The sequence below is a fragment of the Sebastes umbrosus genome, chromosome 4, assembly GCF_015220745.1.
Source record: "Sebastes umbrosus isolate fSebUmb1 chromosome 4, fSebUmb1.pri, whole genome shotgun sequence".
Taxonomy (NCBI): domain Eukaryota; kingdom Metazoa; phylum Chordata; class Actinopteri; order Perciformes; family Sebastidae; genus Sebastes; species Sebastes umbrosus.
Genome location: NC_051272.1, coordinates 38,411,453 through 38,431,452, shown reverse-complemented (window position 1 = coordinate 38,431,452; position 20,000 = coordinate 38,411,453). Strand labels below are relative to the sequence as shown.

General features: G+C 42.7%; 1 protein-coding gene and 1 long non-coding RNA gene across 5 annotated transcripts in view; one reads left to right on the top strand and one right to left on the bottom strand.

Moving 5' to 3' along the window:
• The window catches only part of LOC119486230, a 33,871-nt gene that overhangs the window by 3,772 nt on the left and 10,099 nt on the right, over positions 1-20,000 (top strand). The window lies entirely within an intron of this gene.
• The window catches only part of ska1 (spindle and kinetochore associated complex subunit 1), a 16,692-nt gene continuing 9,258 nt past the window's right edge, over positions 12,567-20,000 (bottom strand). For 3 of the 4 annotated variants that reach the window (XM_037766187.1, XM_037766188.1, XM_037766190.1), the window contains 4 exons: positions 19,844-19,897; positions 17,632-17,769; positions 15,394-15,563; positions 12,567-13,613 (listed from right to left, as the gene is read on the bottom strand). In XM_037766187.1, the coding sequence (XP_037622115.1) occupies positions 13,465-13,613; positions 15,394-15,563; positions 17,632-17,769; positions 19,844-19,897 (511 nt within the window). In that variant the 3' untranslated portion in view covers positions 12,567-13,464. The remainder of the gene's footprint in view (positions 13,614-15,393; positions 15,564-17,631; positions 17,770-19,843; positions 19,898-20,000) is intronic. The other variant, XM_037766191.1, reaches the window with a different exon arrangement.

Here is a 20,000-nt window from a genome sequence, read left to right as displayed (position 1 = left end):
CAGCGCTGATCAAATATGAATCAATATTCTGTTACGTTAATGCCTATTTCTCTCCTCAGATGTTCTCAGAATCATCTTGTAGTGTACTGTTTAGCTGTAAAATGAGAAGTTTGGGACACGGCAGCCTTGTTGAGATCTTGTGAAGGAACGCCAAGTTCCGATCACATGACCGGAGCACAGCCAATAGGAACGCTCTCTCAATGAACTGACCTGTGATTGGTCAAAGTCTCCCGTCACGGGCTAGATGTTCTAAAGCCTGAAAACAGAGCCATGAGGAGGAGCAGAAGTCTAGTTTTCTCTCAGAAATCTTGAATTACAATATGCTAAAAGGTTATTATGGGATTTTTGCCCAATGATGCCAAAAATATACTGACTACTGTTGCTTTAAGCTGCCCTCCAGGAATAATAAAATCATTCTCACTTGTAACCCTCAAAAATATCTTTGTAAACCATTCTTTTGAAAACCAAAAGCGAATTACACATTCTTAAATTGATATTAGCATTGTTCCATTATTTGACCCCAACAATAGAAATACATCTCCTTTTAATACCTGTTTTAGCTTTTTGCACAGTCAACTTACTAATACCTCTCGTATTTGCTCTCCTGTAGTGAAAAAAATGTTGTACACCGTCTGGGAGGGACTTTGACTTGGCCCTGAACATTATTTGCATTACTTTATTAGTGTGATCACAGTAACCGGCCTTATTAATAATACGTATGGCTCGTTTCTGTAGTAAAACGATTGAATTTAGAGTCGTTTTAAAGATCAACACCCATAATTCTGCACAGTAAGAAATATAAGGAAGTATAAGTGAGCAATAAATTATATGCAAGGCCTTATGATTTAATATATCCCCAGATCTATACAGGATTGCTACTTACTTTGAAATGTTTCCTTTGATATAGTCAATATGGTGTTTCCATGCTAGTTTATGATCATTCACAACCCCTATAGGAGTTTTGTCTCAAACACTCTTTCAATTTCAACATCACAAATCTTTAATTCAATATCCCCATTAAGTTCTTTTCAATTTCCAAAAAGCGACAATTTATTAACATCAAACCAAGTCCTGATGATTGCCAGCTCCCTTTCTATAGCATACAAAAGTTCCTTTAAGTTCTTCCCAGAGCAGAGTTTACGGCTGATATTGTTTAGCTTTATTCTGACTTCAGGTTTAATGTTGTGTTGTAGTTTACAGTAAATTAATATTTCACATTAAGTTTGAGTTGACTTCATCACTTCCCTCTGTTTCAGATGGGTTGGCTATGTTTAGTTAGTTACTTAAATTGTCTTTACAAAATGTAGTTTTGTAAATTAAAACACATAATAAAACATGTGTCTGAACCATGTGATACTCACTGAAGTAAAGCCAGTACAGACCTACTGGAGATTATTGGTTTTAAATCCGGTAAATGAGATCATTTGTGCCACACTCAGTGTTCCATAATAGTTAATAAAGGAAAGGATGACCTCTCGTGGTACAAGAGGAAAAGTACACCGATCAGAACATTATGAGCAGCTGCCTAATATTCAGTAGGTCCTCCTGACCCGTGGAGGCATGGACTCCACGAGACCTCTGAAGGTCTGCTGTGGTATCTGGCACCAAGCCGTCAGTAGCAGATCCTTTAAGTCCTGGAAGTTGCGAGGTGGGGCCTCCGTGGATCGGACTTGTTTCTCCAGCACGTCCCACAGATGCTCCATCGGATCGAGATCTGGAGAATCTGGAGGCCGAGTCGACACCTCCAACTTGTTTCCATCCACATGATGTAAAAGAAAACGTGATTCATCAGACCGGGCCACCTTCTTCCATCGCTCCGTGGTCCAGTTCTGATGCTCACGTGCCCATTGTAGGTCGGCACGGGCACCCTGACCGGTCCCCATACTCAACAAACTGCTCCTCACTGTGTGTACTGACACCTTTCTATCAGAACCAGCATTAACTCTTTCAGCAGTTTGAGCTCCAGTAGCTCTTCTATTGGATCAGACAACACGGGCCAGCCTTCGCTCCCCACGTGCATCAATGAGCTTCGGGTCTGACCCTGTCGCCGGTTCACCGGTTCTCCTTCCTTGGACCACTTTTGGTAGGTCCTGACCACTGCAGACCGGGAACATCCCACAAGAGCTGCAGTTCTGGAGATACTCTGACCCAGTCGTTTAGACAGCTCTATTTGGCCCTCGTCAAAGTCGCTCACATCCTTACGCTGGCCCATTTTTTCTGCTTCCAACACAAAGTTTAAAGTTCAAAAGGTTCACTTGCTGTCTAAAATATCCCCCCCACTGTCAGGTGTCATGGTAACCAGATAATCCATGTTATTCACTTCACCTGTCAGTGGTCTGAATGTTGTTAATGTTATGGCTGATCGGTGTAGACATTAAAGCAGAGATATGCAAGAACCACTCATAGAAACACATTCATGGGTGTTTCTGCAGTTACGGTCACTTTTGACTCTACCAAATAAAAAAATTAAATAAAATCAACCTCTATGAATTTGTATTAATTTAACCATCAGAGTATGTACATATAAACAGGTACACTAAATTACATATAGTGGGCAAGATTTTAATCTGTAACATGTTTATTTTTGATGGTTTTCATCACTTGTTCTAACTAAATGTCCTTACCGCAACATTAAAATAATGTTCATATTATAAATTTTGCTTTTTAATTTCCATAATATTTTGAAGACATTTAAATTAATTTTCATTTTTTAAATGTGGTTCAAAATACACAATTACTAAGCTGTATGATAAGGACACACAATAAATACTTGAGAAAAAAAGGTGATCTTAAACTAGTTTTTGTTGATGTTGAGGGTCACCTGTGTGGACGGCCCAACCCGTCATCCATGTGCTCACCTGATAACTTCTTAGATTTGTTTGGCTTTGAATAAAACTTTTACTATGGCATTTGTTTAGTATCGCGGTAAGGACTCAGAAGTGGGTGACTGGGACACGCGCATTTAAATGAAAGGATCATATAAATGATTTGTAAAAAAAAAAACATTTTAATATAGTAAAGTAATATGTATATGAAACAATTCCATTTGAAATAATGTCATATTGTAATTGAATTAACTCATTTTACGTATGTCAACATTGAGACCGTTTGGTTACGGTGTAACCTTTGTTCTCTGAGTGAGAGACTATCTCTCCAGCTTACATATTCCATATGTATGGGGAATGATCTCACCTAGGTCAGGTGACGTGGATACTTTTTAAGACACACCGGCACTGCCGGCCACGTCCAGACGCGAGTCTATAAAGCGCATGCGCTGGCGTGGGATCATTGCTAGTTTTGATCGTAACGTGTCTCCGAGCGGCCTCATACTGGAGAGATAGTCTCTCACTCAGAGAACAAAGGTTACACCGTAACCAAACGTTCTCTATCGTATCGAGACTATCTCTCCAGCTTCATTCATTCATTCAAAGCCTTTCGCTCCTTTGTGGAGCATAGGCCGTTGACCACAGTCCGCCAGAGTCTTTTGTCCTGGGCTTTCCTCTCCAGTTGTTTCCATGTCAGCCCGCTCTGTGTGATGTCCGTGTCAAGGTCCCTGCGCCAGGTGTTCTTGGGCCGGCCTCTCCTTCTTTTGCCTTGTGGGTTCCATCTAAGGGCCTGCCTGGTGATGCTGGTACCGGGTTTCCGGAGTGTATGGCTAATCCATCCCCATCTCCTTCTCCTGATCTCTTCTTCAACAGGTTTTTGACCTGTTCTTTGCCAAAGATCATTGTTACTGATGGTATCCGGCCAGTGGATGTTTAAGATGCGCCTCAGGCAGTTGTTTATGAATGTTTGTACTTTTGTTGTTGTGGTCTTTGTTGTCCTCCACGTCTCTGAACCATAGAGGAGTATTGGTTTAATGTTGGAGTTGAAGAGTCTGAGCTTAAGGTGGCCCAGCCCTATAGGCAGTTAGGATCAAGTCACATCCGGGTTGCACCCAGCACCAACTCACCAGAGGAGGTGCCGGCTGCAACATTTCAGCGGTAGAATCTGGTGAAGGTAGATGGAGCTGACCATGTGGCTGCCGTGCAATCTCGTCTAGAGAGGCACCCCGCCACAGTGCCCATGAGGTCGCTACACCTCATGTCGAGTGTGCACGCACCCCTGGTGGCAACGGCCCATCCGTCTCCCTGTAAGCCTGTTGGATTGTCTCAACAACCCAACGTGACCACCTTGACTTCGACAGTGGCCTACCCAAGCACTCCGGTTTGAAACAAACAACAACTGGTCCGTTTGTCTAAACACCTGCGTTTGTTTTATGTACATCGCCAGGGTCCAAACCGGGCATAGTGTCGGCTGTTATCGGTCGGCTCCCTCCCTCTCTTGAGGGGAGTAGAAATGACGAAGCTCAACTGACTGGCTCATATGCATTTCCGAGAGTATTTTAGGGAGGAAAGCCGGATTAGGGCGAAAGATCACCCCCGCACTCTACAGCAGAAACCTGCAGCAGCTTTGATGAATAGAAAGAGCCTGCAGCTCCCCTATTCTCCTCGCAGGGGTCACTGCCAGAAGGAAGGCTGTTTTAAGTGACAGCCATTCCAGCTCTGCAGATGCAATAGGCTCAAAAGGGGGCGCTGCAATGCCCCCAGAGCGCGGTCCAAATCCCAGAGGGGCGCAGCCGGCCCTCTACTACGAGCTGTAAGCCTATGAGCCCCTTTGAGGAACTGCGAGATCAGAACACAGCCGCTCTCGGGGAGTCTGAGTTCCCCAACCCGAGCAGCCTTAATAGCCGCCACCATACCTTTGAGGGTGGTGGAGGACTTCCCCGCATCTCACTGTTCCTGCAAGAATTGCAGGATGTCTTGAGCCGTACAGGCCAAAGGGTCCACCTGGTGTGCCTCGCACCATGACAGGGACACCACCCTACCGATAGGAGTAGGCTGCCCTAGTTGAGGGCGCCCGAGCCCCTTGGAGGGTTGTGACTACCCGCTCTGGCAACCCCATAGCGAGGAACCCTGTCCTCTCAGGGGCCAGGCCCAGAGCTTGAGACCCCGGGGGAAGGGGTGGAACAGTGACCCCCATGCCTGAGACAGCAGGTCTCTCCTGACTGGAAGCTCCCATGGGGCTCCGTGCAGGAGAGGTGGAATGCTGGCTTAAAACTATGTCATGTGGGGCCAGTTTGGGGCCACCAGAATCACTCTCCTGTTCTCCGCCTGCACTCTCCGAAGAAGAGGCGGGAGAAGGCTGACTGGAGGGAAGACATACAGTTGGCCCTGAGACCATGGATGCGCCAGAGCGACTGTCCCGAGAGGGGGGGGGGGTTGTCCCTCCCCAGGGAGAAGAACAGAGGGCAATGTGTCGTCTCCCTGGAGGCAAACAGATCTGCGTCCACTGGACCAAACCGGCGACAGATCTCCGATACAACCTCGGGGTGTAGCCTCCACTCCCCCGGGTCCAGACTTCCTCTGGACGGCCGGTCTGCTGCTGTGTTTGTAGAGCCTGGCACATGCACCGCTTTCAGAGACAGAACCTGGGGGTGCACCCACTGTCCAAAGCTTGTGTGCCAGCCGACACAGGAGGGGAGAGCCCAGGCCCCCCCTGCCTGTTGACATAGGCTGCAGCTACGGTGCTGTCAGTTCTTACCAGCACCTGTTGCCCACGGAGACGTGGCATAAAGTGCATGAGTGCGAGGTGAACTGCTCTCAGCTCCAACATGTTTATGTGCTGACCTGTCCAGGGGCCAGTCCAGACACCCCAGCGTTCGTGAACTGCAATGTTGCCTGTGTGCTCCCACCAATGAAGGGCCACACGAAGCCTTGGGGTGACTGACACCTCGGTTGACAGAGACCTCTGAGGTCACAACCCCAAGCTCAGGAGACAACTCTGCACAGGTCGCATGTGCAGAAGTGCCAAGGGTACCACCTGAACAGCAGCTGCTATCAGGCACATGAGGCAGAGACACAGTCTCCAGCTGACCTTTGCTCTTAACCGGAACTGGGAGAGACAGGCCATCTGTGTCACCTGGGCGGGTAATTCAACACCTTGAGGCCCTGACGCCGAAGAGGTGCTAGGTCAGCATCCATGCACCTCGTGAAAGTCCGAGGGGCAGAAGAGATACCGAAGGGGAGGACTCGAAACTCGTAGGTCCTGCCCTTGAACTCGAACCTCAGGAAGCGCCAGTGATTTTCCCAGATCTCTCTTTCTTTTTGGTATCTGAAAATAGGCGTCTTCGAGGTCGATTGTAGCGACCCGTCGCCTTGGCTGACTGCCTGTCTCACCCTCGGAACTGTCAGCATCTTGCATATCAGGGGACAGAGATACTTGCTGAGCCCCCTGAGGACTGAAATTGGTCGGAGTCCCCCCGTCCCGTTTGGGGACAAGGAATTAATGGGAGTAAAACCCAGCTTGCCGGTCACCCTGTTCCACCTCTCTTATGGCTCCCTTGGACAGGAGTGATGTCACCTCCACCCGCAGCACTTCCCTGTGCTTCGGGTCCACCAATGTAGCCTGAGGAGCTGAATTTGCCAGAGGAGGACTGCACAGAAATCGCGACCTGTATCCCTGGGTCATGGTGGAAAAACTCAGGGACTTGCGTCTAGAGCCGCCCATGCCACGTCTCGTGCCGAGAAGGGCCAGTGCCGAGAAGGGTCGAGAGGGGCACCCGACATCTCCCCAGCATCGTGCCGGGCTTCCCTGGCCCGTTGCGACATACTTACCTTTCCGGACCAAACATGGCAGAGGGCTCAACAGGAAACCGTAGAAGTGTTTCTCGGTCTTCCTGCTGCAGCCGGAACTGCGACAGCCAAAGGTGGCACCTCACTGCTGCGACTACAGCGTGTAGCCGCGGACTACGTGTTCTGTACCTGCCGGAGCAGGACAGGAACACACACACACACCGGTCAACGTTCGCAGCTGTTCGTAGCCGATTTAACGGCACAGCTTGACAAACTGCCTCTGGACGCGTTAGCGACTCTCGCAATACGTCCTGGGAGCCCCGGTACCTTGGTGAACCGGATTAGCCGCCATGCGCACACCGGAGACCTTTACTTCCCTTTCACACACCGGTCAACGTTCGCTGCTGTAGCCGATTTAATGGCACAGCTGACAAACTGCCTCTGGACGCGTTAGCGACTTTCGCAATACGCCCTGGAAGCCCCGGTACCTCGGGCAACCGGGTTAGCCGCGGAGACACGGTAACCAGACAGGGACAACAGCAGTCCGGGGAGGCTGCCAGAGACAGACGCCCGCTCCTTACACCAGGTCAGTGGGCTCGATGCTGTAACCCTGATATTCTGGTTCGAGTTTCTTTTAAATAGTAGACCATCCATGGTCCTGCAATTCTTGCTAGGGCAGCTAACCCCTAGGAGACATAGGGCTGACGATGCCTGGTCCACTGGAGGCAGTGGCCACAACCAATCCTCTCATCTCCACTTATGTCTGCCATCCACCTACTGACACCAGACCACCTGTGTGCTGCTGTAGGCGCAATAAATGTTTTTTGTACTACCTCCTCAAAATCTGGAGGGAGGGGTACTCTGGTAGGGGCAGGTCAAGCTTCGCTCTCATTCTCAAACAGAGAGGGCGAAGCCCTTGGGTTCTCAGGCAGGGGAATCTCAGCGCTCCTACTGCCTTGTCAATGACCTCCTTAAACCGGAAAGCAAAAGGTGGCTCAGCTGCCCCTAAACCCTGCTCGGCCTGCTGCCAAGCTGGGGCCTCATCCTCCGAAGGAAACAGGGAAAGCACCTCAACCTGCTCCTCCCTCCCATCCAGAGGCGGAGGGGGAGGAGGAAGCCGATGCCGACTCTCAACCTGTGAGCGGGCAGAGGCAGACCATGCAAAAGAGGGACCCCATGCGGTTTGCCTTGGGCGTTAAGCCCCCCCCTCAACCCCTTGGGAAGGGGAGCGGGGGCTCTTCCCTCTAAAAAGGTGAAGTCTGGTTTCCCTTGTGCGAAGAGGCATGATAAAACAATCCTTGCATGACGCTGGGTCATTTTTAGCCCTCAATTTATGGTCATATCCCAAGCATGGAACATACCTGTCATGCCCATCCTCCATTGGCAAATTAACACTACAACCATTTTAAACAGGAATGGCCTGCAGTGTCTGCCATACTGACTGAACAGAGGAAACACTTTTTTTTTTCCCTTTTTGTTCTTTTTTTTTTTATTTTTTAAGTCCAAAGAGTGCCTCTCTTTCGCACTTTTTGTCTTTATTTTATTGTATTTTCCCCAGAAATGACCAACTCTCTAATACCCAGGAAGTGATGTCACCAGGTAGCCAGTCCCGTGATACGTTGACCCGGAAGCGGCACATGAGATTGTTTACATCTTTTTTTTTTTTTGTCGGCTGCTACTGCCAGCAGCGTCTCTTTCCTCCCGGGACTCAGGTGCCGGCGCGGGGACGCCCGCCCGGCCCTGTGTGCTGGGGATGCGTTCGGGAGAGAGATGGGAACTTCTCTTAACAGTTCTCTGCTTGCTGCGACTACAGCGTGTAGCCGCAGACTACGTGTTCTGTACCCGCCGGAGCAGGACAGGAACACACACATACCGGTGAACGTTCGCCGCTGTAGCCGATTAAACGGCACAGCTGACAAACTGCCTCTGGACGCGTTAGCGGCTCCCGCAATACGTCCTGGAAGCCCCGGTACCTCGGTCATCCGGATTAGCCGCTACGCAGCACACCGGAGACATGGTAACCAGACAGGGACAACAGCAGTCCGGGGAGGCTGCCAGAGACAGACGCCCGCTCCTTACACCAGGTAAGTGGACTCGATGCTCTAACCCTGATATTCTGGCTTGAGTTAGTTTTATTTTTTTATGTATCACACGCTCTGCACCAAAGTGGAGATCAAAATGGCAATGATCCCACGCCAGCGCATGCGCTTTATAGACTCGCGTCTGGGCGTGGCCGGCAGTGCCGGTGTGTCTTAAAAAGTATCCACGTCACCTGACCTAGGTGAGATCATTCCCCATACATATGGAATATGTAAGCTGGAGAGATAGTCTCGATACGATAGAGAACACAGTTAAAGTGGTGTTTGCACTCATGAAATGCTTCATACATTTTATTAAATCACATTATTTAGGAATTATTTTTATGTCAAGATGGGTAATAACACTGTGTATATATTATCAAACATTGCGCGGCAAATTTGAACATAAATCCAAAATTGAATTGTTGGGACTTAAAAATGCTCATAGTTGCAGAAACACCCTCATATACAAGTTATTTACAGTTGTATTTCTTTTTTTACAATTGGTAACACATTTCACAGTTAATTTTTTCAGAAGAGTTCAGACAGTTCTCCTTCCTGAAATAGAGCTCAGCACAAGAGTTAATCTAACATCCATAACGCGCTAAGACAACCAAAACACTTGAGTTCTATTTTGTTTTCTATTGTTATTTTTAGTTTCTATATTATTTATTTATTTTACTTTCTCTGGTCATCTGTCACTCCCATCATGCAGTGCATTGAATATGTTTGTTTTTTTAACTATTCAAATTTGGAATATTTGTTGACAGCCCTAGATTTGGTACTTTTGACCTTCGGAGATTTCTGCAAGAATTGTATTTTTCGGCGACTGGATGGCGAGCACTTGTGTTGTGTAAACTGCTCAGAAACCCTCTTTTTGTCAATCTAGCTAGGAAAGCCATCCATCCTCTGAATGCTCTAGGTCTCTAGTTTGATCCATCCATCCTCTGAATGCTCTAGGTCTCTAGTTTGATCCATCCATCCTCTGAATGCTCTAGGTCTTTAGTTTGTGGCTGGTTTCATGAGGCTGTGATTATCCTAGAGGTCACCACAGGTCATTTTATACAGTGAGGTCAATGAAATGTCTCCTATGGGGACTAACATCATCACACATGAATACAGTTGGGCTCATTGGATCCACAAGAGTCTCACTAAATTTATGCAATGCCAAGACTGTTTATGGACCCCAGTATGCAGAAATATTTCTCTATTTATCTGTAATAGCATCCTTTTGCTGCTGAGGATAGATACAGGTTTATCTTATCTTATCTTGTGTTTTATTTATTAAGCATAAACCAATATTCTATTACAACAAAATGGATTGTGTAGGATGAACTGGACGAGGTCGTGAGAACATGGAATACACACCAAATAAGATGAAGGCCAGCCCATGGGTTGGGAGGATGCCCCATCCTCATGTTCGGTCCAGGCATTAACACGCGTCCAAAAACAGCGACACATCTCCGACAGTATGATAATAATGCACTTTGGTGCCTAGTCTGATAGTCGGTAGATATGTAGCCTATAGATAAGATATATTTCAATAAAATACAAAAACGTCTTGAGATAACTTCTGTTATGATTTGACGTTATATAAAAATAAATTGAACTGAATTGAAAAGACAGTCCAATATTAGTCACCAAGAGGCTGCCACAATATAGCCCAACCTCATCCTACAGACCCTTTGGCAGGTTAAGCACTGTTTGAACAGTTATATATTTATTTATTCTAGCATGCATTGTATAGTTAGTCAAACTGTGATTTATTTTCTATGAACTCTTTAAATACTAAAGAATACTTTAATAGTGGTCGAAGAAGTATCCAGATTCTTTACTTTAGTAAAAATAGTGATGGAAATGTGAAAATACTCCAGGACATGTAAAAGTCCTGCATTGGAAATATTAAGTAAAAGTCTGTCAGCAAAGTGTCACTAGTAAAATATATTATAATTCAAAAAATGGTCCCTGTGAGTGGTTTACTAGATTCTCCTCTGACTTCTAGTGGAGTAAAAGTATAAAGTAGCAGAAAATGGGAATAATGTAGAAGTACATGAATTTAAGTACAGCACCTGAGTAGATGTACTCACTTAGATTCCACTACTGAAGATCTTTCATAGATGCCTTTTATCATTAAGAAAAGACTTGTCAAGTATACAAACAATGGTCACTCAGAATGAACTATTATATATGAAAGGTATTTGCAAATAACTGTGAGAAAATCATTTTCTGTTAGCTACATTGAATATTAAATAAAAGTGTGTATTTTCAGCACAATGTCCTTGAAGGGATATTATTATATATTTATTATAGAAAATATTCTAAAATAAATGTTTTTTTACTTCCAAATTTTAGGATGTAATTTTTGTAATATTACAACTTTTGTTCTTGTAAAGTTATGACTTTATTCTCATATGACTTTTTTTCCTCGTAAAGTTATGACTTTCTTCTCATATTACAACTTTTATCTCTTAAAGTTATGACTTTATTCTGTTAATATTACGACTTTTTTTCTCTTAAAGTTATGACTTTATTCTCTTATTACGACTTTTTTTCTCATAAAGTTATGACTTTATTCTCGTAATATTACGACTTTTTTTCTCTTAAAGTTATGACTTTATTCTATTAATATTAAAACTTTTGTTCTCTTAAAGTTATGACTTTATTCTTGTAATATTACGACTTTATTCTCGTAATATTACGACTTTTTTTCTCTTAAAGTTATGACTTTATTCTATTAATATTAAAACTTTTGTTCTCTTAAAGTTATGACTTTATTCTCATTTTACGACTTTTTTTCTCTTAAAGTTAAGACTTAATTCTCGTAATATTACAACTTTTTTATCGGAAAGTTATGACTTTATTCTCGTAATATTACGACTTTTTTTCTCGTACAGTTATGACTTTATTCTCGTAATATTACGACTTTTTTTTCTCTTGAAGTTATGACTTTATTCTCATTATATGCGTTTTTTTCTCTTAAGTTGTGACTTTATTCTCATATTACAACCTTTTTTTCTCATAAAATGTATTACTTTATTCTCATAATATAACGACTTTTTTATCGTAAAGTTATGACTTTATTCTCATATTATAACGACTTTTCTCGTAAAGTTGACTTTATTCATATATTACGACTTTTTTTCTCCTAAAGTTATGACTTCATTCTGATATTACGACCTTTTTCTCGTAAAGTTATGACTTTATTCACATATGACTTTTTTTCACGTAAAGTTATGACTTCATTCTTTTAATATTACGACTTTTTTTCTCGTAAAGTTATGACTCTCGTAATATTACGCCTTTTTCCTCGTAAAGTTATGACTTTATTCTCGTAATATTACGACTTTTGCTCATGTAAATTATTACTTTAATGTCATAATATTACGACTTTTCTCCAATATAGTTAATCTAATTAATAATTTATCATTCATTGGGTTATTGGCCTCCTCTATAGTATTACATGGCAGTTGATATAAAGACACAGGATGATATGACGTTCATGATGGATTCAGTTTGAACACCGACTCGTTATGAGTAATACTTCCTCATAAACATGAACTTCATATAACTAAATCACAGTAAATAAACGTATTATGAATAAGAAAACAGTAAAGCCACATTCATGTTATCCTAAACCTAACGTGGCCTTTTTCCCAAAGCTGATGGACTGTGATATATTTATACTGTATATACCCTTTTAATTAAAACATTGAGGCCAACCCCTATGTTCTGGAAAACCAGAAACAATAAAAGATGTATTTCAGTCCCCTACAGACCCTGTGTACTTCTGGCAGGTAAACACTGTGAGGAAACGTGCATGCTACAATATAGGACAGTGAGTGATGAGGATTTCAAGGTATTAATCACAAGGTCATTTTCTTTCCTTTAATTTTTATTTAGTTTAGCTTAAAAATAGAAAATGTAGTTGACACTTGTGACAGTATAATACAAAACATAGAAAAATCTATTTAATTTATACCGCTACATACAAACATACATACATGTATACACATTCCAGTATTATGTGGACATGTGCACATACAGGTGGCAAATGAAAAACGTGTACATTTTAATGAGCACACAGAGCCACTCTTTCTAGTCACATTGTGTAATGGACACAATGTCACTTTCTGCTTTGAAAAATGTGCTGAATATGAGAGCTGCCCCCTCCGTTGCACACCAAGCCTGTATTTTTCAAATACGACCTCGCCTTAGACGATAGCGTCTTGCTAATGTCAATCATACATTAGCCCTGTTTTGAACTTTTGCCATCCATTGCACCCATGTAATAATTCAGTTTTGTCTCGTACTGCGGATTTTCACAAAACAAATAGAAAAATAAAATGCATCGGATTCAGTGTGCAAGGTTTCTGTGTGTAACGTTTTTATCATACGAAAATTACGGACTTGGTGTTTTGGTCTTAGTTGGCTAAGAATAAATTATTTAGCCAATTAGTCGATTTTGATGCTTCTTTCATGCTGAATGACTTATTTCCAAGAAATTTATGAGCACATCTCTGGTAAACATAAGATTTAAACCATGTTAATCCACTAAGAATCTCTTTGGTCGAGGACAGCCCTACTGTATATATAATAATAAGTCAATGAGGCCAAACATCTGACAAATCAGAAACCTCATATGTAGTGTATATATACATATATACCTACAATTAACCAGGAAATATGCCCATTTAGTAACTCTGTTGTCTGTTGTGGAAGAAAAAACAAGCTAAATGAGAGCGTGATCCGTAATCTGATTAAGGCTTGTTCATTCATAACAGCATGTAGCGGGTGATGCCCCCCCCTCGAAGCTCCCGAAGGCGGTGGCAATGGCGGAGCATGTTCAGAATCCCTTGAAACCGTTTGTCCGCCTTCATCTGGGTAAATTCACGAATGTCATCTTCCACCACAAAAAAGTGACCTGAAAGACATTTGAACACAACAGTGAGACCAGCGGGTCTTTGGTGAGATCTGTCACCAACGGGCTTTCACAGGGAACCACGTGAATCTGACAAAATCTAAAATAAATAAATGACTCGATAAATCAATATGTCATTAAATGTAGCAAAATAATATTACAAATAAATGTATCCACTTATTGATAAAATGTGACATTGATATTTCCGTGCTGTCAAAGAGAAGATTTTTATACCTGCTTGTGTTTTCTCAAGTTGCAGTATATTGAGCTTGTCTCTATCAAAATTAACACAAAATACTGAGCTCTATGTTTACACTATGGAACATTACACTCACCCAGAGCTTGCTATAAGCAGGCCAAACAGCAGACTACTCAATAAAGTCCAATTATTAGATTCTTTAAAAAAGACATACATTTTTGATTTTAATAAACAATGTGAGTTGTGAATTGCTATGCGTGTACATTTTACAACAGCTAGTCTCCACTTCAAAACAATGCAAGCATAATAATAGAGAAATGTCAGTATTAGGGATGTTAATAATTAACCGTTAACCAACATTAAGCAATTTAACCGATTAACGTGATCGGTTAAAACGGTTAAAAGAAATGTTGATAATTAATTCAAAAGCACTGTCTAATCACTATCTAATCACTGTCTAATCACACTGTCTAATCACTATCTAATCACACTGTCTAATCACACTGTCTAATCACACTGTCTAATCACTATCTAATCACACTGTCTAATCACTATCTAATCACTGTCTAATCACACTGTGTAATCACACTGTCTAATCACTGTCTAATCACTATCTAATCTCACTGTGTAATCACACTGTCTAATCACTCTGTCTAATCACACTGTCTAATCACACTGTCTAATCACTATCTAATCACTATCTAATCACACTGTCTAATCACTGTCTAATCACACTGTCTAATCACTATCTAATCACACTGTCTAATCACACCGTCTAATCACACCGTCTAATCACACCGTCTAATCACACTGTCTAATCACACTGTCTAATCACTGTCTAATCACACCGTCTAATCACACTATCTAATCACACTGTCTAATCACACTATCTAATCACACTGTCTAATCACTGTCTAATCACACTGTCTAAGCACTAATCAGCACTGCCTAGTTTCAGCGTTTGATCGGAGTTTGTGAGTGATTGACAGCCGGCTCTCATAGACAACAGATCTCAGGTCAGCTCTTACTGCTTGTTTTCCTCAGGTCTGTGAAATCTTGTAGATGCCATTAGGAGCACCAAAGAACACCGGAGGACACAGAGGGACATGATATTTTTCAGGTTACCTGTCTCATGTACTACTGTCAGGATATAGCGACCGTTTTATAAAAATAACTTTTTTTTAAATCATATTTGCTCCAATCTCACCTACTGCTGCTTTAATATCAGTGTATATGATGGAATTATGGCATTAGAATGAGCCAGAGGAACCAAATTTGGGCTTTTATGGCCAAAGGTTTTCTCCCCAAGCTGGCTACTGGTTCCCACTGGCCGTCTACTCCATGTGCGTGTGGAGAGCCCTGCTCACCATTCCCAATATGATCAAATATATGGTAATAAAAGCGTATTGATGTATGGGATCAGTTCAAAATGTCACATCAGAACTCATTCAGGTTAGAACTTTGCTAAGAGCATTGATCAGACAATATAATATAATTTTATCAATTGGTCCTACTAAATGCATAATCCAAACATACTGATCATCGTTTCTGAAACTGCTCGGTTACGTTCTGCCGTCAGTGTACCTTTTGTATCTTTTGTCTCCTGGTCCTTGAAGCGCTTGTGCAGCTTGCGTGCGTGAGTTTTGAGAGTTTTCACCGGCTGATGGAGGATCTTGTACTTGGCCGATACGGCCGTGTTAATGCTCTGCACCGCAGCATTAAGTTGATGATATGATGCACGTCCTTTCATGTACCTGAGCGGGACACAACGATCATCTTAAGAGAACAGAAATCTTAAAAAGACACTTTCATCTCTTAGCAAAACATGAAAAAATATCTTTAACATGCTGGGACGATCCACCTATCTCCTGATTAAATACTATCACCATACTTGATATGTATTGTGATTTTTAAGTATTGAGATTCAATATTACGATTTATTGTGATTTTTGTTAACTTCTTTAACAGAAGAGACCATGGGAAAAAGGTCAATCATACACTTCTAGGCACTTTTACTTTGGAAAATATCTAAATTAATAGAGATGTCCTGAAGTCACTGTCAGGCAGTATTTATTATTTTTGGCTGGACCGCAGAGGGCCAGCCCTACAAACGCAAAAGTCTGTCACTGAGTGATGAAGTTACAGGATTGGTCGGCCGACTGTTGGAGTTTCCTCATTGGTCGTTGCTCTTTCAAAATGAAAAGGTGGAGAACAGTTCTGTGTTTAGGTTTTCTGGGGAGCGTGTCAGCTGTTCAGTGTATCATTACATAGTGCTGTTGTTGTACATGTGCTATTGTTTATGTTCGTTTAAGTTACGTTATGTTGTCCTTCGTATTGTGTTACCGTGCATTCACACCAAGCCAGAAGGACATTTTCGCCTACTTTCCTCCAGAAATAACCACTGTTGCTGCTTTGTACATGTTGTGGAAGTCCCAGATATGTCAGAAAACCAAACGCCGTTGTGTCTGGGTTCATAACGTACCCCGGCGGCGAGCTGTATTCACATACAGCGCCATTGAACTGACTATCTAGCAGCCACACGACGCTACTGCGGTATGAACCTAAAATAAACAGACTGTGCTGTGATTTAACTGCAATAAATGGATCAAAATGATGCCGAAATAAAAACATAATGATGTTGATTTGTAAAAAGACCGAATTCATGCTTTGTCAGGTCTGTCTGCAACACAACAAGCAAACAACTTTTAAAATGCTTGTTTTCTGAATGGAGTTCGGATCGATCAGTGCCAGGCTATGCTAACATCGTAGCTGCTCCATTAACACTCCATCTAGGAATAAATACGGCAGCAACAATGTCAGTGATGACAGCGGGAGAATCTCAACGCTGAGAAACTTTCACAAAGTATGTACAGTATATATTGCTACACACCACCTATATGATGAATGCTTTTGATACACATGCTTTAATAAAAAACTGAAATACTGTTAACCTTGCATACTGTATGTCATGCTAATACCTTCTCACCTTGTATAAAATGTATAATATACTGACTAGTAAATGTTAACATTTACTATTACTGGATGTCATTTGCTTCATTATAAGTTGTCTTTCAATCAAACATTAAGATATAAGTGGTAAAAACTGTTCACAAAACATTATAGACATGACCTCTGACTATTTGCGTAACAATTTAGCCACAAATTCACATACTGACTATATACGGTCCAGACATATACTCGGTTTGGACCGAGTCTTGTTTTTCCAGCAACCCAAAAATCAAAGAATAAAGACATTTCCCTCACAAATTAGTGGTATTATCTTTTTAATTTATAAGGGACATGTAATGTTTTATACTTCTGTTAAATATAATCCAATCAATCTTATTTCCATATATGTATTTTGTATATACAGTTCCCTTTGTTAACACCTTATCAGCTCCATCGGAGCTGTTTGAATGCATTTAACAGGAATGTCAGTATCTGGGTGCTCTACAGTTGTAGCGTCGGCCCATTTGACCACGGAGACGAGAGCGACGGCCGGTTTGACCGCACGTTACCGCCATACCATAACGTTTCCTGTCCGTGACAGAGTTAGCATGCAGCTTTAGCTCTGCTCTGTCTAGCTCTGCTTTTCCTGCAATGTGTGAAACCCAAAGTGTTTCCATCCTTTACTGGATGTGTAGTGTTTACCATGCTGGATTTAACATGGGAGGGTGCAGGTCGTATCCACGACGACCCTCCAACGTTTTAGACTTTCTTGCTCGCGGCGGCCGAGCTGGTTTGTTTTGGTTGACGGATACGGAACACCCGTAAGAACAATATCTATCATCATATCATATCATGTTGGATATTAGTACTTACTGAGGGATGCTCTCAAACTCTGGAATAGTGATGACCATAATCTCTCTGACGAAGCTCTTGTTGGTCTTTTTGACGGCTTCCTGCTGGACTGGCTGAACATCTGCTGCTTCAGTCTGGTTCATTACAGGTTCACTTCCACTGAGAGATGAGGGGAACGTTTAACATGAGGCATCAGTCAGTCATAGGAGCTGAAGCTTGTTTTCTGTTAGCATGCTACTGAACGGTTGGGTACCTGAACACTCAAAAACACACAAAAAAACTGAAAAAATCCTAACTTAGTATGATCGATTATGAACTTCGTTTAAGACTTAGTCTAACCCAAATGCTTTGAAGATTCGACCTTTGCCATGGTAATCGACATCCAAATCAGTATTCGAACGCATCGCGTAAATAGCACATAAAAAAAGGAATAATAATCATTATTATGAGTTATTCTCAGACAGATAGCGCAGTTTGTTGTGTGTAGAGGGATGTGTATCGTTGTCCTAGGCACTGTAACAGAGAGGAGGATATGGATAGACAGTCTCTACAAAGACAGGTCTCTTAGGCTCTGTTCAGACCTGGCATCAACATGCGTCTTGGGTGATTCGATCATTAGTGGACATCTCTAACCCGTCAGTTCACACCTGGCATTAGAATGCGTCTCCACATGCATCTTCAGTGACCACTTGTGATCTGATCTCACTTCCCCGCTCTATATGCAAATAAACACGTAGTAAACACACGACTAATACAGCATACGTTGTGACGTAATATTACAGGAATGTCAGTAGTAATATCCTACATACTCGGGAATTTGGGTACATTTTATTAACATCAAAATATCTGATTATTGTACCGGTGGTCCCCGGGGACCTCCGTGCCGTCTACACCGCTCCAGAGAGCCGGGGATGAGAACGAGCAGCTCCGTGCAGAGCACCGGAACAAAAGCAGTGACACATCTCCGACATTATAATAATAATGCACTTTGCGTACCTAGTCTGATAGTCTGTAGATATGTAGCCTATAAACAAGATATATTTTGATAAAATACAGTTGTACCGACAGGATACAGTACAGCACAGAGGCCGTTTCCATGCTGCGAGGCTCGCATCTGCCTGACTGTTCACCTGAGGAGCTCAGAGACCCGCGAATTCCAGCAGGACGTCAGATGAGTAGGCCGTCCTTAATGTAGCCCAGGACACATTCACTACACACTGCTAGAAGAATGTGGCCATATGCGGCATTCACACCTGTACTCAGAGCTGTCCACTTGTGATGGGATCAACCAGGACGCATGTTAATACCAGAGGCCTGTACTACGAAGAGAGTTCAACATACCCAGGGTATCTTCTCTTTATCTGGTTTAACTAACTCTAACAAACCAGATCACGTTAAACGGTCCTACGACGCTGGTTATCAACTCAGTAAATCAACCCAGGGTTTCTCCATCTGGTTATGAGCGCGTTCACATGAACGGGGGTGTTTGCAGCTTCTGACCAATCATAGACACGGACAAGACTACAGACTTGCAGACAGACAGGCAGAGCGGCACATTTAACAAAGGAAGAGTAAACTATATTAGACAAATACGAAGAAGTTAAACACATAATCAGACTAAAAGCAACACAGCTGCCAAATGCAGGAAGGACCTGCTTCGTAGTACAGGCCTCTGGTCTGTACAGGGCCTTATTTTATATGATGTGATAGGCTACAGTATATTTATTTACTCATTTGTTTATGGGCTACATCTGAGCAAATTTGTTTTTATGTGCCATCCCTGTAATTTATTTGATGTGATTATCGCACATTTCGTTGCCGTTTTCGTTTCAATAAAAAGGAAAATCATTCAAGTCTGACTTTTGTCCTCATCTCTCATTAGACAATAACAGCAAAGTTAAGTACAATATAAGTGATTATTACACGGCTGTGTTGAATACTCGATTCTGATTGGTCAATCACGGCATTCTACGGTCTGTAATTTCTCTATAGCAGGCCGTTGCTATGGGTGCAGTTCTGATGTCAGACTCTGGAGGACCGTTTTTGTGTCAAAATGTTGATTTCCTTCAGTAAGTAGCCGTGTAATAAGCGGGATAATGTACAGCTATCCCCTGTCTGGGATTCTTTCACAACAATGACTGGCTCGCTGTACATTATCCCTTACATAATGACCACAAGTGTGACAACTTGTGTCGTCCCCTCCTCCCACAGCTGTTTTAATGCACAGGCTTACCAGGGCTCAACCCCGATAGCCACAACGGCATCGGGGTTTTTACTCCGACTCAACCTGCCATGAGGGAAAAAAACATTTCTAGCAGCTCTGAGATCTGTTTCTCTCACTGACTGACTGAGTGATGGGTGAGAGGTTCCCTCCCTTTCTCTCTGTGTGT